General features: G+C 42.7%; 1 protein-coding gene across 1 annotated transcript in view; it reads left to right on the top strand.

Moving 5' to 3' along the window:
* Dner (delta/notch like EGF repeat containing) overlaps positions 1–25321 on the top strand; it is a 285735-nt gene that overhangs the window by 186347 nt on the left and 74067 nt on the right. Inside the window, exons 6-7 of the mRNA XM_090354957.1 lie at positions 2369–2522; positions 14698–14811. Coding sequence (XP_090211083.1) covers positions 2369–2522; positions 14698–14811 — 268 coding nt within the window. The remainder of the gene's footprint in view (positions 1–2368; positions 2523–14697; positions 14812–25321) is intronic.

Here is a 25321-nt window from a genome sequence, read left to right as displayed (position 1 = left end):
CTCTCAAGGCTAGAGCTCTACCACTTGAGCTACAACATCACTTCTGGCATTTTTCTGTGTATGTGGTACCGAGGAATCGAACCTGGGTCTTCATGCATGCTAGGCAAGCACTCAACCACTAGGCCGAACTCCTGGCCCCTGTGATAAGCCTTTTTATGGAATAAAAGGTGATCTCAGCTGGGTGCTGGTGGCTCACACTTGTGCTGCCAACTACTCAGGGGGCTGAGATATGAGGATGATGGTTCAAAGCCAGCCTGGGTAGAAAAGTCTGTGAGATTCTTCTCACAAAGTAACCACCAGGATACCAGAAGTGGAGCTGTGGATCAAAGTGGTAGAGCACGAACCTTCAGCAAAAAGCTCAGGGACAGCACCCAGACCCCGAGTTCAAGCCCCATGGCCCCCACCACCACCAAGAAAGAATAAAAAAACCAGAAACAGGATCTTGTGCAAGGGACAATTTAAGTAGAGTCTGTTGGGGAGAGGAGGTGGCAACAGAGGATGTTAGAATTGTAATTACAAACGGAAGCCAGCCACTTTAAAATCATTTCACATAATCCGGAAGTTCATCTCATGCAGTAGGATGCCACAGTGGAAAACAATGGGTCATTTTTACAGAGCCTAAAACAGCACTTGATAACATTCAGCAAATTGCTGTAGCATTACACTTGATTTGGTGGTAGATTCCACAAATACGCTTTGGATTCACAGTTTTTCTTCTGTAGCTGCCAGTGTAACCACATGCCCTGGAGGAGAGGAGGTACCACTGCTGTTGTTGACAGTCAAAGGGATTTTCTTTTGTTTTCTATTGTTTTGGTGTTTTCTCAAAACTCAAAATTCAACCAAAAACTGACCTGTAATGAAATCTCAGTGTACAGTGTGGTAAGGAAAGGCTAGGGCTGTATAAATCTGTAATAATTTCTAAGAAGTGTGGTGGGTATTATGAGAATGGAATTTGGGAACTAGGTAATTGGACTAAAATGTAATTAGATACAAAGAAAACTAAATCTGCTGGAGTAAATTTATGATGAAATATACCAGAACTGTAAAACTTGGTCAAGAGACAAAGTAGATTAAAGAGAACTGTGGAGTTCTTTCTTCTTTCGGGAGGAAGGAAGGTGCCAAGTTGCACTCCTGAGGTACTGGGTGGAGAGCCTCAGTTGACAGTACCTGGAGGAAAGGAGGAAATCTCTCTCTGATGGAGCGGGCTGGATATGGCAACACGCACCTATTATCTATGCAGATAAAGGAAGATCTCAAGTTTGAAGCCAGCCTAGACTAGGTAGTTGAGGCAGTGTCATATTTTTTTTTTTCACCACCTGGGAAGGAGAAGAAATTAAGGATCCAGGGAGAAGAGAAGAGCGTTAGAGACAGTGGCTGTGGGAGAAGTGTTGGAACAATAGATTACAGTCTGGTGTGGGTTTGGGGAGTGACCTGAGAAGTGGGCTTTTATTTGTGAGGATTTCTTTAAGCAACAAGGTTTACTAATATTCTTCTCTTTTGTCTCATTTCCTTTCCTTTTTATAAAGTTTTCCTGTCCTGATCCACATAGTTTCTCATAAGCTTATGTTTCTCAAGTCTGTCTTTTGCTCAGCCCTGACTCTACCTTTAGGCTGGTATTAAGAAGGAAGCAGGAAGGCCCAGTTTCATTTGGAGTTTACAATAATCTCAAATAGAAAGTTTCAAGTCAGATTCATGTCTCTACATCTGATGCTTGTGTTAGGGTGTTTTACTAAGATAATGTTACTATCATAAGCCAAACAAGACAGTTTCCAGAATTATATTTTGTGTATTTTCTCTTGTTCTCAGGGATTTTTTCCCTGCCTATGGATTGAAGTCAATTTATGAAGTGATTAGGTTAGACTCTGGAAGGATGTCTTGGTCTGGTGGCAAGCACAGTCTGTGCTGAAGATTTAGCTGGTTGTGGTGACATCCCACCATAAGCCCACAGTATGCGTGATGTGCTCTAACAAAACTGCCGTTCCCAGGGGTCAGCTGAACGTCATTTTTGCCTTAAAACAAGTTGTTCTTCCCATTTAAAAGAGAATTTTAGGAAGATTAAAAATAGTTGGGATAAATATAAACAGAGAACGATCAAAATAAATGTCTGAAATTAAAACTGCAGAGAAAGATATGCTATTTCTTATAAAGCCGTGGTTTTAACCAGACTACGGCATATGACGTGATCAAGCCACTCTGTGCTGACCTCCTTGGAGAAGTTTCGTGGTGCCTGTGAGTGTGAGATGTGGCAGAAAGCATGTGTTTTAGAGGACTCCCCATCACACACACACACACACACACACACACACACACACACACACACACACACACACACACACACACACACACACATTGTGTTTTTGTGTTTCAGGCAACTTTCTCCTGTACCTGTGAGGACCAGTACATGGGGACTTTCTGTGAAGAATTCGACGCTTGCCAGAAGAAACCTTGCCAGAACCAGGCCAGCTGTCTCGATGCAATTGAAAAACAGGACGGGAGCAATTTCACTTGTGTTTGCCTTCCCGGTAAGGTTTCCATAGTTTGTAGTTATTGTATCTCTCTACAGAGTGTAGGCTAATCAGTCAGGGATGGTTGGACAAGGAGACTACAAGATCTCACGTTTCTACCATGCATAAAAGGAAGGAAATTCACCTCCCTAGTTGTTTTAGGAAAATGACATTCTTGGACAAACAGAGGTCCTGGATGTCTCAGAAACAATTCTTCACCTGTGCACTGGTAGCCTATAATCCTAGCTGTTCAGGAGGCTGAGACTGAGGATCATGTTTCCAAGTCTGCCAAGTCCTGAGACTCTTCGATTTTAACCATCAAAAAGCTAGAAAGGGGGCTGGGAGTTTGGCCTAGTGGTAGAGTGCTTGCCTAGCATGCATGAAGACCGGGGTTGGATTCCTCGATACCGCATATAACGAAAAAGCTGGAAGTGGTGTTATGGCTCAAGTGGTAGAGATCTAGCCTTGAGAAAGTCCAAGGATAGTGCTTAGTCGCTGAGTTCAAGTTGCCTTGGGCTTGAACAACAAAAGAGCCACACGAGAATACAAGATTCTTTTGGATAAATGCCTAGGAGTGGAGTCACTGAATCCTAGAGTAGTTTTATGTTTAACTTTTTGAAGGACCGTCACACTAGCAAACATGCATTTTTCTTTTAGAAGAACTAGTTCAAGCAGATTAACATCTATAAATTGTCCTCTGGACAACAAATAACAAGCGTAGGAACCCACAACAGTGGGAAGTGTGCATCCCTTTATCAGTTTCACCTCACCACGCTCTGATTAGAACAAGTATGATCCTGAAATATTTTCTTGCTTGAGGAATGAATTAATTTAAAGTTGACAGTAGGGAAGATTTGTCCCCAAAGGTTCCTTTGTGAGGGTATTGTCTTTATACAGCCCTTGCTTCTCTTGAGAAGAGAACATTCTTCGGTAAATGAAAATGCAATTTTCAGCAGAGAACAATTAGCTTCATGTTCTTGGCATTTTTGCCATTTTGTCAAAAGTTTACCATATTAAGTGTCAATGATGTTTTTGATTCATAGGTATTCTAGAGATTATAAATGATAGTAGATTAGGCTTTGAATCTATCTAGTAGAAAACTCCTTTAGTTTTTATTTGATTAAACACTGCAGTTTCTTGGAAGCAGGACTCTTGCTCATGTTGGGAGAAGGCATACACATATTTGAACAATATAAAATTAATTATTTTTTCCCAAGTACAACCGATGCTTTTCTTGAAACTATTTTGAACTTCAGTGCTTTTGAAAATGGTAGTATCAGCAATGTCAAATTCTGCAGGAGGTTGCTGAATTTGGAAACAAGCATTTTCTCAATCATTTATGGTCCTCCATAATCTTGACTTACTTCTGGAGCTGGACTTTGCATTTTTTCTGTTTTCTGACGTTGAATGGAAGCATTGACCCTTCTTGGGTCTTGAACCTGCCAGCTTTTGGGCCAGAATTTACATCATTTCTTCTCCATTGTCCTGACTGCTTCGTGGTATACAGATACATGTTACAAAACTCATTTTTTACTTTCTTTTTTTTAACATCAGGATTTATTTTATACAAGTCTTCTAATTTCAAGAATATAATTTTTTCCTTAAAGAAGCCATTTCTTTTTCTGGAAAGAATAGCTATGATACACATTGCAAACCACCACTGCCAAAATATTATTAGCATTTTGCAAAGCATTTTAAAACTTCCAAGTAGTACATTGTTCTGACTAATTGGTGATTTCAGTCTATTTTTAAAAACTCATCATTTCTGAGGCAGGGGGAAGGTAGCACATCTTCCCCGCCGACTTTACCTCGGAAACACTGCCTGACTCTGTGAGCATCAGCGCTTCAGAACTGTGGGCTGGAAACTCTGCTCTTCATTTCCCCCTGGGAAGAAATTCCAGTTAGGATTTGCTGTGAGCTCTCATACAGCTGCCCTCATCTCAAGAAGAAGAGTGTGCTTAGTCAATCATGAAGGCACTTGCCTCTGTGTGGGAAGCCTGATGGCTGAGGGAGATGTCCATTTATGAAGCTCCTGAGAGATCTGGTCTATGCTTCTTTGCTCTGTGTATCCTTGCATCAGACAGGTGGCCTCCCTCCAACCCCACTGCAAAGCATCAGTGGTGTCTCAATTTCCCATCAGTTATGTATAGAGTAGAAGGTGCGGAAAGTTCTGACGGGTGTGCGTATATCTCCTCCGACATCATCTAACCCCTCTCAGGACCACAGGCAGCACCAGTTAGGATGCAGGGAGACAAGGTCAAAATGGTAACATGCGAGCACAGGTTTTCTTGTCTAGCCCCTCTGTGACATTATGTGACCCTCGTAGCGTTTCCTCAATTCCTCCCCCGCTATGTTTTCTCATCTTTAGGATAAAGGGGTGTTGTAAGGATCTCTCACTCATTCTCTCATTTCTCCATTGACTGTGCTAGGCACTTTTTGGGTTCTGGGGATACAACTGTGAAAGAACTGAAGTCTCTGTGCTGCTGGGGATCATGGTGTAGTGAGGGAGGCGGGAAACAGAATGCACTGATGGGTGTGCCTCGGTGTGCACCTGAGTGTAAATGTACACTGGCATGCAGGCGTATACTGCGTGTGTGTAGTCAACATAGATAACCAAGTAGTGGTTGGTGCTATGAAGAAAAAGGAAACAGTAGAGAGACAGAGAAGTGAGTGTGTGTCTGTCCACAGGGTGATGAGGCTGGGACTCAGAACAGGAAGCATTTGTGAACAGAGCAGGAGTCTCCTCAGCAGGAACAGCATGCATGCTATTCCTAGGCTGAAATGGAATCACCAAGGTAATGGTATTAGAAAGTGAGGTAGGGAGCCAGGTACTGGTGGCTCACACAGTCTGTTCAACAGACTGAGATCTGAGGATCAAGGTTCGAAGCCAGCCCAGGTAGGAAAGTTCCAAGGCTCTTATCTCTAATCAACTACCAGAAAAATGGAAGTGGAGCTGTGGCTCAAATTGGTAAAGTACTAGCCTTGAGCACAAAAGCTCAGGGACTGCTCCCAGGCCTGTTCTGGCCCTATGAACAATACATTTGTGATCATCTCCCTTTTGTTCTTACAGGAATCAGATAGCATGGAAGGGAGGTTCCTAGAGGGTTGGGACCCAGAGCACAGAGCTCAAAAGACCCACGGATGAGACATGGAATGGGGATGGAAGCTGGGCCAGTCCACCAGCAGTGGCAAAGATCCTGTCCTGATGGCAGGTGATGGGAGCTCTGGAGGGACAACCTGGGGTAGGCCATCTGATATGCAGGGAATCACCAGGGACCCTGGGGAATAATAAACACAGAGAGGCCACTGGGAAGCCAGCTAGGAGGCTACTGACCAAGCAGGCCAGGGACAATGGAGGCTGGATGCCACTCACGAAGTGGGGAGTTATTGGTAAGGAATGTACTTGAAGGAAGAGCTGAAAGGCTCTGCTGATAAGTTGGGTGTGGGTGTGAGTAGCAATGACAAGTGACCAACCTCCAAGCTTGTGTGTGTGTGTGTGTGTGTGTGTGTGTGTGTGTGTGTGTGTGTGTGTTAAGAAATAGCTTTATTGAGATATAGTCCTCGTACAATGGAAGGATACAACCCAATGTGTTTTTATACAACTCATAGAGTTGTATAAACATCACCCCAATTTTAGAATACTTCATTACCTCACAATAAGCACTTTACCTTGGCATCATCATCGCTCGCTCTACTATCCAACTCCATTTTCCTTCTCAAGTCCAAATGATATTTGTTTGGATGCAGCCTTCTTTGTTCATCCATTCACATACTAATGGAGAGAGATGGTTTCTGTTCTATTGTGAATAATACTGCCTCCATGTTGCCCTGGATATACTGTTGCTTCAGTCCCCCTCCAGAACCTGGCACCCCATCTGTATTCACCCCCTTTCTCTGCAGGATTTCAGGTCTGCCCCAGCTCTTTCCTGCTTCATGCCTTCCAGGATTCCCATGTTGTCTCTAAATCAGCAAGAAGGCAGTGTCATGGAGACTTAGTATATGCTTATCTTTTCTTCCTCTCCTCCCTCTTTTTCTTGCTTCTCTTTCTGTCCTTTTTTTCCCTCTTGGCTGTTTCCTCTCCTTGTTTCCTTTCTCTTCCTCTTGCTTCATTATTGTCCCCCACTGGTTGGTGTCCAATTTGAAATTTCTGCCTCCCTCCCTCTTCAGTGAGTCTCCTCTGCCTCTGGTAGCGATCATTCATTTTGAGCTGTCAGCATGCAGGTGGCTTCCAGACCCTCCTTCCCTGCTGGCCTCTCACCTCCTTTCCAGCACAGTCCTATTGGGCCTGGCACAGATGCATCTGCTCACACCTCAGGTGGTGCCCACAGCCCTCCCCTTCCCTCCAGCCAGGCTTTTCCTACATCTCCAACTTCTATCAACTGGGCACTGGGCCACTGTGGCTGCCTCCCTCCTCTTCTCTATCTCTGGACGCTCACCAAGTTTGTTTATTTATGATGAGTCTCCATCTGTGCCCCGTGCATCCTTTCTACTGGCAATGTCCTGATTCAGGCCCTAAACGATGGCGACAGGCCTCTGTGCCTCCCTCCATTCTGCCCTGCTTCCTTCCAGCTGCCACTTGTAAGGCCACACACAGCCAGGCCCGGGGTGGGGGGGCACTACTCCCCGCTCTCTGCACTACCTTGGGGAAAGTTCTCTGACTTTCCTGGGTTTTGGCCATCTGTCTCTAATATGGGGGATAGTGATGGCATTCAGTGTCCACAGGACCGCTGGCTGCCTCGAAGGTTCCCTGTGACCACACATGGGGTAGGCATGCCTGGAGTGTGCCCAGAGAGGCAGCCCCTGTCCTCAGCAGGCCCTAGGAAGCAAGGAGGCTGCAGCCATGCTCATCCCCGATGGGGAGTCCGGGTCTGTGGAGGGAGCAGCCGGGGACGTCACATCCACAGCTGGTGTGTGTGCCACCTCTCTCCTCAGATGGCTTCACCAACCCCCCACCCCCAGCCCAGACTCTGTTTTCTATAGTGGTTGCACTGGTTTTACAGTCCCTTCAGCAACTAATCCTTGCCAGCATGTGTTGTTGTTGTTTTCTTTGTGTTTGCCCTTTTTTTTTTTTTGCCAGTCCCAGGTCTTGAATTCAGGGCCTGAGCACTGTCCTTGGGCTTTCTCAAGGCTGGAGCTCTAGCAGTAGAGTCACAGAACCATTTCCAGCTTTTTCTATGTATGTGGTACCGAAGACTCAAACCCATGTCTTCCTGCATGCTAGGCAAGCGCTCTACCACTAGGCCAAACTCCCAGTCCCAGTGATTGCCATTAAAAAAAAAAAAAAGTTGTATTTTATTGCTGGGGTAATGTGTGGAGGGGTTACACTTACCTTCATCAGGTAGTGGGTATATTACTTCTTGGACATTGATACCCCTTCCTATGTTTTTCTTCCCCGTTCTCCACCCCCCTCAGTCATCCTCTTTTTCCCTTTCCCTTCTATATTTGAAATAAACAAATAATTGTCTACACAATATACCAGGTCCCAAAGTCAGATACAAAGATAACATGAGCTAAACCATAGGAGAAAGGAAAAAAAGAAGAGAGAAAAGCAACAGAAATAACTTCACATAGTATGTTAAGAACAACAATCACAAAGATAAAGCTCTTGTTTACATATCCTAGAGTTCGTTTCATTTAGTCTCATCCTGTTTGACCTTATATACATAGCTTTTGAGCTATTGTAATCCTCTGCTAGGAGAATCCTAGATGTATACTAATTATTACAAATGAGCGAAGCCATGGAGCCTCTGCTCCTTTGGGTCTGGCTTACTTCACTTAATATGATTTCTTCTGTCTCTCCATTTCCTTACGAATAGGGCGATATCATTCAATGGAATTCCATAGAATTCCATGGTATGTAAGTGCCACATCTTCTTGATGGTGGTTGCCATTTTGATTGGGATGAAATTAAATCTTACTGCAATTTTGGTTTCCATTCACTTTATGGCTAAGTATGTTGAGAACTGTTCAATTCATTTGTCCATGTATTAGACTCTGTGTCCTTTTGCTGTTTAGTTTTTTGGTTTTTTTTGGTCAGTTGTGGGCCTTCAAGTCTGGGCCTGGGCATTGTCCCTGAGCTCTTTAGCTCAAGGCTACCCCCCTACCCCTTGAGCCACAGCACCACTTCCAGTTTCCTAGTGATTACTTGGAGATAAGAGACTCAGGGACGTTTGTGCCCTGGCTGGTTTTGAACCAAGATCCTCAGATCTCAACCTCCTGAGTAGCTAGGATTACAGGCATGAGCCACCAGTGCCAGCTTGCTATTTAGTTTTTAACTCTTAGCGTATTCAGGATACTAATCCTTTGTCTGTTGAATAGCTGGCAAAGATTTTCTTCCATTCTTTGGATTGCCTCTTGACTCCAGTAATTGCTTCTTTTGATGTGCAGAAACCTTTTAATTTGTTGCAGGCAGATTTGTCCATTGTTTCTCTTATTCTCTGGGTAAGTAGAGTCCTGCTCAGCAAATGAGCTGTCCCCTAGCAGTTTCTACGTTTCAGGGCTGATTTCAAGGTCTTTGATCCATTTGCTGTTGACTTTTGTACACAGTGAGAAAGAGGGGCCTAATTGCACTCTTCTGCATGGAGTAACTAGTTTTGTCAGCACCATTTGTTGAAGAGATCTTTTCTTTAGTGGGCATGTTTAGCTCAAAGATCAGATGGCTGTACCTGAGTGGTTTTATTTCTGGGTTCTCGTACACTGTTCCTTTGGTCTTCGTGTGTTTTTGTGCCGGTACTTCTTGTTACTATAGTTCTATAGTATAATTTGAAGTCCAGAATTGTGACACAGTGCCATGATACTTTCTTTTTTCTTAGGATTAAGAGCATGGGATTTACTGAATCATTCATCAAGTGTACTTAGGTTCTCTGAGCCCAAGTTTTCTTTGAAATGATATAGTAGTATTGATCCTGTAAGAATATACAAACATACAAACACTATAAACATACCTATGTAAATGCATATGTAACACACATACATATATATGCATATAACACACATGTGTGCTCAATATGTATAGATATGAGAAAAGATACACACATGAACACACACATGTATTTTTTGGTAAATTCATACATAATTACCATATTAAAAGATACAAGTTTCATATGTAAATCTTGTCAATATGAGCATTGCAATTTATTTCATTCCATTCCAGTAGAATTAAACAGATGGTTTAAAAAAATAATCCATACCAGATACTGGGCGGCTCACATTTGTAATTCTAACTACCAAAGACACTAAGGCCTGGAGGATATAACAGTCTGAAACAAGCCATACCAGAAAAGTTTGTGAAAATTCATCTTTAGTTAACCAGCAAAAAGTGGGCTGGAAGTGTGGCTCAAATGGTAAAGCATCTGTGGTGGACAAATAAGCAGAGAAAGCATGTTAGTCCTGAGTTCAAGCCCCAGAACTGGCTAAATAATCAGCAGAAAACAGACCTGGAGTCATAGCTCTAGTGACAGAGCCCTCGCCTAATAAGAGCAAGACCCTGAGTTCAAACTCCAGTATGAACAAAAATCGTGTTTCATGGTACTTATGAGTGTCTACCTTCCTCCATAAGGAGTGCCTGTCGTGTTTCTGGTTTAGCAATTGAGTCAACCTGCCATGTAGAACTCGTAGTAAATACAATAACAGGTGTAGCAATGGAGCCTTAAGGGCTCAATTTGTGGAGAGAAGAAAATATGCCAGCAACACCGCCACTCATGACTTTTAGATGTCATGCAATATTGGGCACTCTCCCATGAACCTCTGACCTTTCCCTCTAGAATCTGAATTAGGTGAAAAAGAATAATCCCGCTAGATATTACGATTGCTTGCTGCTTGCTTTCCTGGTTAGACTTGCTTTAGAATTACTTGGATGCTTTGTTAAGGCCGAAATTGCATTCACATCACTAGAATGATGCCGGTCAGTGTGCATTTATAACAAGTGACAAGTGACCAGGGGTGGAGGGGCGGGGCACGGCTTTAAAGGTGACCGTTCTAAAATGCCTCATTTAAAGCAGAGAGATCAAACAATATTGTCATATTGCTTTTTAGGTTCAAATATAATCCATAAATTCTGCATTCATTCAAAAACTTCTCTTACCTCTGAAATGTACAGTGGATGCCTCAGCGTGGAGCTGATCTATTCAGCTGGGAACCGGCTGCCTCTACCTCATTTCACCCAGGGAATGAGGGGAAAGTCAGTCTGTGGATGAGCTGAGTGTTGAATTGCCTTCTGGGAACTTTCTCTCCCGCAGGCTGCTGTCCTGTGTGCTTCTTGCACATGGTCACTCACTAGAGATGCTTAGTTTCTAACCTTGAGATTCATTTCTATAATTCAGCTGAATATCAGCTTTCGCTCATGCTTCGCTGTGTATCACACAGCTCAATTTTAATTATATTTTATCAACTGCTTCTTGTAATGGGCCACATATACCACTGCTCCATTTCCTGTGTTTTTTTCTTTGTTGTTGTTGCTTTATTTTTTTGGTCATGGGGCTTGGGCTCTGGACCTGGGCACTGTCCATGCACTCTTCAGCTTAAGGCTACCATTCTGCCCTTTGAGCCTCTGGGCCATTTCCAGTTTTCTAGTGGTTATTTGGAGATAAAAATCTCACAGACTTTGTGTCCTGGCTGGCTTTGAACTGAGATCCTCAGATCTCAGCCTCCTGAGTAGTTAGGATTATAGGCGTGAACCATCATGCCTGGTTGCCTTTGGGTTTTTAAGCCATTTTTTTGTGGGTCATGGGGCTTGGACTCTGGGCCTGGGTGCTGCCGCAGTCCCTGAGCTCTTCCTCTCAAGGCTACCACCCTACCCTGGAGCCAAGTCCCACTTCCCTTTTTCTAGAGGTTAATTGAAGATAAGAGTTTCAGGTCCTTTTGTGTCTGAGGTGGCTTTGAACCTTGATCCTCAGATTTTAGCCTCTGAGTAGCTAGGATTACAGGTGTGAGCCACCACGTGCTGGCTTAAGCCATGTTTTTATCTGATCAGACGTATGTTTTTTTTCTCCTGTCTAAGTGGATCTTACTCTTTGTTTTGTTTTCTGTGCAGTAATTTGTTTCCCAACATTGAAATTCCATGTCACTGGGATGAGTTATCTTTTTTCTCTACAGTACTGGGTTTGAACTCAGTCTCTGGGTACTATTAGGTTTTTTTTGTTCAAGGCTGGTACTCTACCACTTGAGTCACAACTCCATGTCCAGTTTTCTGGTGGTTTATTGGAGATAAGGGTCTCATGGATTTTCTTGCCTGGGCTGGCTCTGTACTGTAATTCTCAGATCTCAGATTCCTGAGTAGCTGGGATGACAGCGTGTGAGTCGGTGACTCCCAGCCACAACTGCAGTTCTTTAAATATAAAATTTTTCAGCTAGGTGTGGTGGCTCATGCCTGTAATCCTAGCAGTGCAGATGGCTAAGATCTGAGGGTCAGGTTAAAAGCCAGCCCATCGGGCACTAAAGAACATGAGATTCTTATCTCCAATTAACCTCTAAAAAATAGGAAGTGGAGCCGTGGCTCAAGGGGTAGGGTGGAAGAGCTCAGGCCGAGAGTTCAAGATCCAGGACAGACAAAAAAATAAATAAATAAAATAAAACTTTGCTATCAGTACATGCGACTTAGAGTGCTTAATTAGGTTTATAAATGAGAATCAAACATTAGTTAAAAGTGATCTTTAAAAAAAAAATCTCCTTTTTGGAGAAATGCATATTCAAATACAGGTGAAATGAAAGTTGTTTTAAGATTCCTTTTAGAGAAAACATGAACACATGTTAATTTATTTAAATTTTAATTTAAATATTTGATTTAAATTAAATTATTTTATGCATAAAATGATGCATAAAAATGGTGGTAATGGTTGAAATTTGTTGGTAGATATGTGAGGCTTTCATATATGAGTTCTGTTTGTTTAAGTTTGTCTAAAAATGTCCAAATTAAAAGGTCAAAGAAAGTGGTTGTCAAATTTTTCTTCAAAGGACTTGGAAGTTTACAAAATCCTTTATTCTTCTTTTGTTCTTTTTGTCTGACTGTCATTTTTGGCTTTATGGGACTCAGTGGTTATGGTTCTAAGATCTTCCCGGTGACAGGATTCACGAGGCCATTTGGGTCCTGGAAGGCACGGGACCTCTGAAAGGCACACTGGAGGCAGAGATTAACAAATGACTCTTGCCAAGGCCAGTGGAAGTACAGCCACATACAGGCTGTTGGAAGGAGCTCAATGGCTTTTTCTTGATTCCTCTCTCTGTTTCTAGATGTATTTCGCTGTGTTATTTTGTTATTTTTTTCCTCCTGTTTCTAGATAGGTGTTTATTGTTTCCTCTGTGTTATTTTGTTATTTTTTATTGATGGTGGTCCCCTGCTCTTGGCATAATGTTGTCTTTAAGGGCTTGGTTGCAGGTGCTTGACTCTCTGGTGACGTGTGCAAATGGCTCTCCCTTCCCTATCCTGTGTCCTTGAGTGATGGCATTGCACTGACCTGATAGAGTTTCAGTGAGGATGAATTTAAAAAAAACGGATTAAAGAATAAGCTGTATTGTAAATGCTAGCTATTGGTTTTGTCTAACACCCCGCTTACAAACAATTCACTCTCCTTACACTTTGAAACTAAACTTCCGCTTGGAAACATAGTCTTAGTTTAATATTATTATACTGAAATATTTTCTCCTGGCATTTTGAAGTCTTCATCAGTCCTGCTGTGGGAATGTTTAGTTTGCAGGCTTGAAGCTAAAATCTAGAATGAGCTAGAATCTCCTAGACTGCTTTGAAGCACGGAAGTATGATAGGCCAGAAAATGATTGCCTTCGCATTTGCAATCTGTGATTTCTATTAGTTTGTCAGGTAATTGAAGTTCAGGCCAATTATCTTTCATCTAGTATCGCTGATTTATTTTTGCAAATATCAGGTGCAAGAGTTAATGACAGTCTTTCAAAATAATAATTTAGAAAGACAAGTTTCAAGGTAATGAAACCATCCTAGAAATATGTTACAGTATAATTATAATTGTGTTGAAAATATCTGTGTCAAAATTTGCTAAGAATTAGATTAGCTCCAGAAGCTGGGTGTTGGTAGCTCACACTTGTAATCCTAGCTGCTATAACGAAGGGTACTTTCTTTTTCTCTTTTTATACTGCCTTGCATTTTCAAATATTCATTTCATATGTATTGCTCATTTTAAGAACAGTAACATATTTTTATTTTTTAACTCTAGAGAAGAATTTGTTGTCAAAATTAATACAAACCCTGAGATTTACTGAAAACTTACGGCTCCTCAGGCATTCCAAAAGATTTGCACCCCAATTTTCCTGTCAGCTCCTTGTGCTTATGTTACTATCTAGAGATGGAGTACCAAACCTCATACCTGTCATTTTAGCTATTCATGAAGCTGAGATCTGAGGACTGCAGTTTTAAGCCAGCTTAGTCAGGAAAGTCTGTGTGATTCTTAGCTCCCATTATCTTCTAAGGGCTGGAAGTAGAGGTGTGTCTCAAGTGGTAGATTGCAAACCTTGAACAAAAATGCTAAGGGACGGCACCCAGGTCCTGAGTTCAAGTCCTAGCATTGACACATACATAGTCACAGCCACACACACACACACACACACACACACACACACACACACACACACACACTACCGCCAGAGGCTGGCTTCACAGAGAATGTAAAGTTGGATTTTATGACTCAAGAAAACATTACAAATATTGAATGCACTTAACATTATGTGTACCTTGATCTCTTTGTCTTTTAGAATACAGAAATAAGGCACAGAATTAACACAGATGGATTCTCATGGCTCTAAGTATTATACACAAAAACAATGTCAACACCAAGGCATTTCCCAGTGCTTTTCCTGTGGGCATTGTTATGGTTTGGAGAAAACGACTATCACCTCAGTGAGGTCTAGTCCAACAAGGAAAGTTCTGTGTCAGAAGGCAGCTGTGAGTGACGCTCAGCTTGCAGCTTCTGGAGGTCCTGGCACATAAACACAGCCCCAGTTTGAAGGAAAAGGCTTCTGCAAAGCAGATGCATTTTCTTTTTTTATTAAAACCAGGATCCTTAAGTGGTAGTGTTGTTTCTGCTGTAAGTCTGTACGGGATTGAGGGGGCAGTGGAGACCATGCTGCTACCTTGGGCGGGCTCCCATTGAGTCCATTCATTGCTGGCGAGGCCCATGGTGGTCTGGGAATGGCACATCTTATACAATGTCTGACTTGTACTTCGCAGGTTACACTGGAGAACTTTGCCAGTCCAAGATCGATTACTGTGTTCTAGATCCCTGCCGAAATGGAGCAACGTGCACCTCCAGTCTCAGTGGATTCTCCTGCGAGTGTCCAGAAGGTGAGCCGGAAGTCATTTCCCAGTGTGGTTTTTCATTCCCACTGCAATAGCAAATACTCGATGCATCAACTCTTAACTTTCAATGCCTGAAAACCCGGCACAAGAAGACGTTGCTTCACTTATAAAGGAAAAGTCGAAGAGGATCTCATTATTGAAAGCTCCATAACTAGACTAGCTTGAAAGTTGTTTGACCATTACATATAATCTGGCAATTTTGGTATAGTGATGAAGACTGAATTTCTACAATGAAATAGTTTCTTCCTAAAGATGAAATTTTCCTTTTTCAAGTTCCTGTTTTATTTAGTTTTGCTCTCAGTTCATATTAAAAATTCAACATAAGGTTCATCTGCTTTGGTTTTCCGTGTGTGTGTGTGTGTGTATGCTGGTACTAGGTACTAGGGTTTGAACTCAGGGCCTGGTTGCTGTTCTTAGCTTTTTCACTCAAGGCTCTACCCCTTGAGCCACAGCTCTACTTCTTGCTTTTTTGGTGGCTAATTGGAGAAAAGAGTGTCATGGAGTTTCCTGCTCCAGATAGCTTTGAACAGTTTTCAGATCTCAGTCTCCTGAGTAGCTGGGAGTACAGGTGAGAGCCACTAACATCTGACCTCTGGGTTTTTTTTTTTTTTTGTTGTTGTTATAGTTTTCTTTTTTTTAATTTTTCCAGTCCTGGGGAATGAACTTAGGGCCTGAGCATTGTCCTTGGACTTTCCTCAAGGCTAGTGCTCTACCACTCAAACAACAGCACCACTTTCAGCTTTTCTATGTGTGTGGTACCAAGGAATCAAACCCAGGTTTTTTGTGAATATTAGGCAAACACTCTACCACTAGGCCAAACTCCTGTCTCCCCCACCCCAACACTTTTTTTTTAATATCAGCTTTATAATGTCTTATAATAAAACTTCTGGAGCATCACATCCTTTTTTTTTTTTTTGTTCATGAAAATTGAACTCTGGACTGGGTGCTGTCTCTGAGCTCTTTAGCTCGAGACTACCGCCCTACCCATTGAGCCAGAGCACCACTTCCAGTTTTCTAATTGGAGATAAGAGTCTCGTGGACTTTTCTGCCTGGGCTGTCTTTGAACCTCGATCCTTCGATTTCAGCCTCCTGAGTAGCTAGGATTACAGGCGTGAGCCACTGCACCTGACTTGCATCGTGTCTTTAGAGCTTTTGTTTTAGAAAGGTTTCACTGTTCAAGTAATTTTTACAAAATAAGCAAGGCATTCACAGAACGATTTTGTACTTTGCAGAACTTTGGTTCCTGTGTAAGCTTGGAGGGATGCTGTGAAGGGGATTACTTTAAACCTTTAATGTTGTAAGAATAATATGGTATTAGGGGTTTCTCCCCCCTAAAATCATCCTGTAAGCTCTTGATTCACAGCAGTGACATTGACAACTACATAAAGTTGAGTCCCTTCCTCTGTAGAGATTACATGCAGAGCCCCAGTTATCTCAGGAGCCATGTCTGCACATGCAGAGAGCCTGGAGCAGGCCAGTGATGTTGGCTTCCAGTCTTCCCAGGTCACCTGAGGATCTAGCATCCCTGTGGATTGCACCTGTGATGGGGAGAGCCACCTCCTCCTCCTAGCTCGGGAGAAGCGAACTCCAGACAACGGAGGGTGGATTCTGGTGTCTGCTGCTTCTCACCTGCACAGCCGCTGAATAGGATCCATTTCTTTGGATCAGATATTCCCATGGCCAGATGTGGAAACTGGGTGTCTTCCTCTGCTTGGAGGTCAGGGGACCCAAGTCTGGGCCTGGCAATAAGGTAGTGAGTAGAGAGGCGTTGACTGTGGGCTTCGGTCACCGGTTGGACTGGAAGTCTAGACCTAGCTCTTCTAGACTCTTCCTGTTCCGGGGCTCATTTATTTTCTCCTTTGAAGATGAGAGTGATTCAGTGGACCTTATCCCTGGTGAACAGACAATCCCTCAGCAACGTGGGAATACATGACATATTCTAGCCTTCCGTTCCTGGTTATAAAATAGTGAGATTAGATGGCTGTCCTTAAGGAATTTTATTCCTAAAATGTTTTTTTTGCCTCAAACATATGAGGTTTAAAGATTCTTGCTCAGTTCAAACATTTATCTTGTTTCCAGTAAATATTTATAGAGAAAAGTTCCCTAACCTCTAAGCACGTGTGTAGTAGGCGAACCCTCTATCGGTTGGCCATTCTCTTTGCCTAACCTTACAACTATAAGAGAAAAAAAAATGAAAGAAAAAGAAAAAGACAAGCCAAGAACTAGAGGCCTAGGGTCAAGCCCTTGTACTGGCACTTACCTGTGATTCCATTTCCCCAATTTGCTTCACCTTGTCCCAGGCCCCAGGATGTGGCAGCTGCTGGTTTTTTTATGTTTTCTTGGTTACTGTTATCTTTCTCTTCATTTTTTCAAAGTCTAGCACCTCTTTTGTATTTCTTAATGCTCTTTCTTTATCTTTCCAGAGTATAGTCATGCTTTTGTTATACTGACTACTCATTCACGGAGCTGAACATATATGACTGTGATTTATAATTTTAAATATTCTACAAAAAAGAAAAAGAAAAGATCTCTTGGACCATGTGAGCCCATATGTATTTACAGGAGAAGCACATCCCAGGTTCCATAAACTTACCAAGCCTGATGGAAATGTGAGTGCTTTGTTGCAGTCTGACAGCAGTCCTAAATCACCACTCCACTTAGGAGCCAAAGCTGCTTGTGTTATGAGTGGATAGACTTTCACCTTTTGGCAATCAGGACAGTACTGAGACTAAGTAAAAGTTTGGTGCATGCTGATTAATTTTTGTTTTTATAACTGAGCTCCCCACCCACCTTCAAATATAGCACAGCTTCTCTGAGATTTCTTGAACAGAAATATTGCAAAATTTCTTCTTGGTTTCTTTTCTCTACTAGCAGTAGGGACTGAGCTGTGTGAATAGCTAGTAAGCACTCCAACCCTTGATGTAACTCTAGTTTCTGACAGAAACCATTCTGAGCATCATCCCAGAGCTGGCATGGTAGTCAGAACTCGCCATCTGATAAGTGAATGATTGAACGAGGAAGTCTTTATTTCTAAGAAAAGATAGGCTGTATTAAGAGATAAATACAAGTTTTGATTCTTTTTTTTTTTTTTACCAGTCCTGGGGCTTGAACTCAGGGCCTGAGCACTGTCCTTGGGCTTTCTCAAGGCTGGAGTTCTACCACTTGATTCACAGCACCATTTCTGGAATTTTCTATGTATGTGGTACCAAGGAATCGAACCCAGGTCTTTGTGCATGCTAGGTGAGCATTCTTACCACTAGGCCAAACTCATGGCCCACAAATTTTGGTTCCAAAGGTGTTTATTCATTTCTGTACATGGGACTTACGGATCATTCTTATAACATTTTAACTTTCAAAATTCAAATTTGTGACTGAACTTCAACTCTCCCTCCCCCCAACCCCTGTCTCTCTCTCTTTCTCTCCTTTCATTTCACCCTGACAATAGTGGCAGTAACAATACAGGCAATACCTGCTGTTTGTAAAACACCTACTGTGTGTTATACACAACTTGTCCTTTGAGGTTACTAGTCAACCGTGATGTGGTGGTGGACAGTCTAGGTTCAAGTAGACATTGCTGATGGGGTTTGCATCTGTGCTTGTTCACTTCCTGCCTGGGGATCTTGAGCAAGTAACTTAAACCTAAATTCTCATGACCTCATTTCCTGCCATTTTTACAGCACAGATAATACTAGTTCTTACTTAATGAGGTTGTCCTAAAGATGAAGTGAGCTCTGGGTTTATAGTGCTTAGAAGAATGTCTGACAAAGAGCAAAGGATGAATAGATGCTGGTATTTGGTTCCTGCAACATCTGTACAAAGTGGATACTCTTGGATTAGTTTACGGAGGAACCTCAGCTCTCTGTAGTGTAGGGTAACCAGGAATACAAGCCCTGGCTTGGCTCTGAAGTCCTTGTTTTTCCCTCACCCTGATTTCTTTCTGTTAAGAGAGCTGTTTGAATGCATAGCTGTTCTCTCTGTCTTCTTTTCTGTCTGCCTCTTTTTGTCTGTCTGTCTGTCTCTCTGTCTGTCTCAGTGTCTCTCTGCATGTGTGTACAGAAAGGGTCACAGCACATCTAGGCAGGCTTAATTATGTGGAATGCTCGGGCTCCCCTTCTCTGGCTGTTCTTCTTAGGTCTGCCCCTCCTTCCTCATGCTGTGTCTGTCCTAAGCTCTGTCCTCGTGTCTTTCGTGTCAGCACCTCTACCTCCCTGGCCGCTGTGGTCACCTTTGGAGTGCAGCCCTCCAAACGTGACCACTAGAATGGTCCCCCATGCTGGCTGTAGCTTGTGCTGACTGCCCCACAAGCCCTGCCTGCTTTGCTTTGCTTTCCAGGATGCTGAGCAGGTTGTCTTGTGCATTGCCTGGAGTTTCAGCTTTGACTTGTGGGAAAGGATGTTTGTTAGAAGCTAATACTTCTCTGTACCGGAAGTACAACTGTCATTTCATTGTTCTTGCCTGCACCAAGTATTCTTTGCCCTAGAAATTGTAAATATGCCAGAAGCACGTAAAGTTTTTGTTTTTCATTGTAGAAGAATTTATCTCCTTACATATAATCTTCTTTAGAGCACAACAATGGTGGCTAGAGTGATTTTCTTTTTAAAGAAACCAGCATGGAGGAATATAATATAATTTAAAATATATTGACAAAAATAACTTCTTTAAATGTTTTATTAGCATACATTAATTGTACAAAGGCTTCCTTTGCGATATTTCCATACAAATCTAAATGGAACAGTGGAAAAATATTTAATAGTGCGAAATGCCTGACTCAAAAAATAGCTGATGAGATGCATAAGTATCTGCCAATACGATATTATATCATAGGAGAAGATTATTTTTGGAGATAGGGTCTCATTTTTTGCCTAGGCTAGTCTGGATTCTGATCTTCCTATTTATGCTGTCTGTTATAGCTGGAATGACAGACATATGCTACCATGTCCAGACCTTTCTGTTAAGATGACAGCTCTTGTGAGCTTTTGCTCTTGGGCTATCCTTACACTACTATTTTCCTGATCGTGGGCTCTATTGTAGCTGGGCTGACACATGCATACTACCACACTCAGCTATTGCTTGAGATAGGATCACAAAAACTTTCTGCTTGAGTTGGCCTTGAACTTTTGATTGCCCCAAAACTCTGTCTCCTGACTATCAGGAATTAAAGGCATGGACTACTGAGGCTGGTCTTTCTATGTGTGTGTGTGTGTGTTTTTAAGGGTAGCTCCAACCCCCTACCAAGTCAACTAGACATAAAGCTGTGTAAAGTAAAATAATGTCCTGTTGAATATCATGTTTTAGTTTGGGTTAAATAAATGTTTCATGTCCTAGGATTTAATGTCATGTTGTCAGATATTTATACTCACTTTAACCTATTTTTCCAGGCAGGCATTTTCCAGTATTAATTTTTTTTTTACTATTCCAATTTTATTTGGTTGGAATTCATATGAGGGATTTGTCATTTTTTAAGGTCTCTTCCTCATTTCAAATCCTGCGCTGGCTGATGCCTGTGGTCACTGTGACCTAGCTGTCCAGATGAGATTATTTACTAGCCATGGGCCATTTTCACTGCCTTTGGCCATGGTCTGCTTTTCTGTGATAACATAGCATGTTATAAAATACTTTAAATAATTTCTAGCATTTCTCTGCAATTACCAAAGAAATCTATGTTCAAATGAGCTCAGAGAAAATGATTCTATAATTCTAACCTTAAGAGAGAAGAATTTTAGACTCTCTTAAGGGACTTTGAAGTCCTCCCTTTTAATGTCCTTTTTAGAAAAACTAAAATTCTTTAATTGAACAAAACATTCCAACCTTCCTCTATAGTGTTATGTTGTTTCCCCCCCCTGAAAAATGGTTATTAATGACTGTCCTTTATTTCATGATATGAATGTACCATAATGTCTTTAATAGAACACTTATCCATTCACATATGACTGAATGGTCACCTGCTTTGCCACCATCACAAGGCAGAGGCAGTGCTGAACTAGTGGGTCTTGGTGAGCAGGGGCCACAGCAACATGTGGCTATAAGATCACCAAACTGGACCGGATACCTCTAGGGGATCAGGTATCTTACCCACCCTGGGAGCTGGGGCAGGCCCCCAGAGAGGATTCTAAGGGAAACCATGTCCAAAGAGACCTGTAAAATAGAACACAGCCAAGTAAATAAGTTAGGGCCACAGACAGAGCAGCGATTGCCAGTAGCAGAGAATAAGCAACACGTATGACAGCCAGGGGCAGAGGGGGAGGAACAAGGTGAGGCTGGGCAGAGCATCATGTGGTGAGTGATGGAGGAAGCATGTGAGAGGGGAGTAAGTGACAGCTCCGGCAGACCCAGGCTTGCCACTGAGGCTGGACTTCACCCACGCCTGGAGGAGGGCTGCATGCACGGGGCTGGCAGGGGAAATAAAGAAGTTTTAGTACTTGGGAGAAATCACCATGGACTGAAGAAGGGTAAGAGTAGGACAAGCTGATAGGGACCTGGCATGGTGATTTAGGTGAGCTGTGTGAGGAATGAACGAGGGTGGGGGCAATAAAAAAATGGCTATACGTGGCAAGTGAGAAGACTGTGGGCAGACAAGGCGATTTGGGGCAAATTTCAGTCAACCTGACAGATGGGTGTGGCCACTGAGAGGTGAGTGAGTTCGGGAGTGGACAGTGAGAAACAGACAGCTGTCTAAAAAGGTAGAGAAAACATATTCATTTTTCCATCTCTTTTTCTTTGTGGATCATGGGGCTTGAACTCTGCTTGGGGCACTGGCCCTGAGCTTTTCAGCTCTATGCTGCCACCCTACCCCTGGGCCTGGGCACTGGCCCTGAGCTCTTCAGCTTTGAGCCAAGCCCCACTTCCCATTTTCTAGAGATTAATTGGAGATAAGAGTCTCAGGTCCTTTCCGTGCCCTGGCTGGCTTTTAACCTTGATCCTCCGATCTCAACCTCCTGAGTAGCTAGGATTATAGGTGTGAGCCGCCACGCCTGGCATTTTTCCATCTTATAAAACAAGTGGGTTTTTTTGGTAATAGGTACCATGGCCCAGGGCGATCACCTATGTGGCCATCTTTCCCTCGTCAGTTTTTGGCCCCTTCCCCTCTCCCCTCCAGTCTCCAGACACTGGTTAATGATGCTCCTTCAAACACATGCAGGGCCAGGAAATTGTCCTCTAGGGAGTGCCTCCATCATAGGGGCCAATGCTAGTTGGGGCATTTCCACCCCATGCCCTCAATTCTGTAATCTAAGACCTTCCTTCCTATGTCTCTGCTGCTCAGGACTTCCCCAGCCTCTACATTCCCATTCCCAACAGAAGACCGTTATTGTGTATGTAGTTGTACACCTTGAGAAATGAAGAAAGATGTTCACCTGGATGAGATTGACAGGAGAGGGTGTGCCTAGTTCATATTTCATCCAAGAATGAAAATAGAAGGAGCTGACAGGTAAGCAGATAGGGACCAGGACCTTCCAGGCAGGGAAACGGGCATGGAACAGGGCCCTGGGAATGACTTGGTGAGAACTGAGAACTGAATGGAAGCCGCTGGGGCCAATTGCTAGAGAGTGAGGGGTCAGGCTGACCAGCGAGGGCCAAAGCACATGTCACTGGTTGCCCATCGAAGGGGAATGAAAGCTGGACAAGTCTTACGTTCTAAGAACATTATTCTCATTACCATTTGGAGCAGAGAATGTAAGCTTCTGCCAGATCCGAGATCTCAGCTGGAAACCATCGGATTAGGGAGAAGCACTGGAGTTCCAGGCAGATTTTAGAGATAGCATCTATCCGATGCATAGGCTGATTGGCTGGCTGTGCAGGCTATTTGTCAAGGAAGCGGAATTCTAAGTTCTACATGCCTCAGCACTAGTTTCTCCCTTGTAACTTGTCTCTGCACTATCAGGAAAATTACCAGTGTCATCTGATTCCATATTTCCCCTTATTAATATTATATAAGTTTCTGACATTTTAGCTAGTGCTCTGACAATACATAGAGTGACTTCGTTGTCTTGCAATTTAAAACCTTCTGGAAACATTTTCCTTTTGGAGTGAAATATCTGATTTCCATAATGTGTCGATCTCAACTATGTTTTCTTTTTATTTCCCTAATAAATATTCAGCAAGCGTAGTCATATCAACACTGGTTCAAATACAAAATATGAAGGAACCGTCAGCCAGCTAAGTTGTAAATTCTAGCAATGTCTCCTCCTTCAGTAGCTTTTTTTTAGTAGTTCTATTTTATTTTCCATCTTCATACTTGAACATCTCATCCTTTCCTCAATTCTACTCTTGCTACAATTGATTGTTTTAAATCTCTTTGTGGATGACATTACTGCCATGTTTGACTTGGTGTTTGTCTTTGGAGTTACTGAGCTTTCCTCCCTCCTTCCCTCCCTTCCTTCCTTCCTCCCTCCCTCCCTCTCTCCCTCCCTCCCTCTCTTTCTTCCTTCCTTCCTTCCTTCCTTCCTTCCTTCCTTCCTTCCTTCCCTTCCTCCCTCCCTCCCTCCCTCCCTCCCTCCCTCCCTCCCTCCTTCCTTCCTTCCTTCCTTCCTTCCTTCCTTCCTTCCTTCCTTCCTTCCTTCCTTCCTTCCTTCCTTCCTTTCTCTCTTTTTCTTTTTTTCTCTTTCTCTCCTTTATTATTATGTGATATGTCTCTCATTGGGAGTCTGTATAGCCTGGAATAAATGGTTCCAATCAAAGCATGCTGCCATGCTCATGGTTATACACTTCTGATTAAGATTATCAGATAGTTTTCATTTTCTAATCTCCAAGAAAAATTGCCAATTCAAATATATTTGCTCATTATCTTCCAGTTACAGTTATTTCTTCTTCTTCTCTCATAGGCCACAAGTCTCCAGCCATTTCAGAAACCTTGTTATCCTTTTGATTACTCAGGTGGCATCATTCTGCAAAGTTCTCTTCTATTTGTTCTCATGTTTTGAAGTTTGAATGCAGACATGGATATGCTTCAACCCAACCATATTACAGTTGTTCTTGGTTTTGCTACAGTCACTAATGTGCTTTCTGTAAAGAAGTTTCCTGAAACACTTATCTATAGAAGTTGGACTGGCCAGTCAGAAACTCTTAAAGAATTGTGACAACAAAAAGAGAAACCATGCAAAAGGCCATCTAAAGTATGTTTAATTTTTTTATTGTAATGTATAGAAGAGTTACAGTTACATTCGCCAGATAGTAGGTGCATTGCTTCTCACATTGATACGCCTTCTCATGTTTTTTCCCCATTTCTCTTCCCCCACCCACTCCTGTTTTTCTTTTTATTTATTTATTTTTATTCACTTATTTTTTTTTGCCAGTCCTGGGCTTGAGCTCAAGGCCTGAGCCCTGTCCTTGGGCTTTCTCAAGGCTAGAGCTCTACCACATGAGCCTCAGCAGTGCTTCAAGCTTTTTTCTATGTATGTGGTGCTGAAGAATCGAACCCAGGTCTTCGTGCATGCTGGGCAAGCACTCTACCACTAGGCCAAACTCCCCCGCTCCTGTTTTTAAAAGTTTTGTGATACTGGAGTTTGAACTCAGAGCCTTGGGCATTTGGGGGTAGGAATTCTAGTCCTGACTCTTGCCTCTAGCTCTACATTTTTGGTGAGGGTTTCTTTTTGTTGTTGTTTTGTTGGTTTTTTTTGAGTTAGGGTCTCCCTTCTGGCCCAGGCTGGCTTTGGACCATGATCTGCCTATTTTGAACTTCTGTTTGTTGCTGGGATGGTGGGTGAATGCCACCACTTATGATTTCCTCTGTTGAGATGGAGTCTCAAGAACTTTTCTGCCTGGGATGGCCTAGAACTGCAGTCCTCCCCATCTTGGCCTCCCTAATAGATAACAGGTATGCACTAGTACCTCCAGCTATAAGTTGAGAAACTTTGGGACTGGCCTCCAGCTATGATCCTCCCATGCCTGGCCTCTCACATAGTTGGGGTTGTAGGTATGAGTAGTACCTGAGTATGTAACTTAATTTCTAGAGTTCTTTTATATAGGCAAAAGACAGTACAAGGCATTTCTAGCATTTAATATGTGTCTGTGTACATATGTTACAAAGGAAAATGAGAAAGAAGTAGGAAAAGAAGAAAACACAGCACAGTGATCAAGAATCTTGTGTGCTAAGCTGGGCACAGTGGCTCCCGCCTGTAATCCTAGCTACTCATGAAGCTGAGATCTGAAGATTGTGGTTCAAAGCCAGCTGGGGCACTAAAGAACCCGAATCTCTTATCTCCCGTTAATCACTAGAAAAAATGAAGTTGGGCTGTGACTCTTGGGGTTGGGCGGTAGCCTTGAGCTGAAGAGATCAGGGACAGTGCCCAGGCCCAGAGTTTAAGCCCCATGATCCACAAAAAACAGAAAAAACAAGAACCTTGTCTGCTAATACTCATTCTTGAAATCTACTTTTTCTCTCTTTTTTCTCTCCTTCTCCTTTTCTTTTTCTTTTTCCTTTTTGACAGTCCTGGGGCTTGAACTCAGGGCCTGGGCACTGTCCTTGGACACTTTTTGCTCAAGGCTAGCCCTCTGCCAC

Source organism: Megascapheus bottae, chromosome 21, assembly GCF_031878675.1.
Source record: "Megascapheus bottae isolate mThoBot1 chromosome 21, mThoBot2.hap1, whole genome shotgun sequence".
NCBI lineage: Eukaryota > Metazoa > Chordata > Mammalia > Rodentia > Geomyidae > Megascapheus > Megascapheus bottae.
The sequence above is the reverse complement of the archived record's forward strand: the minus strand, read 5'-3'. Positions and strand labels throughout refer to the sequence as shown.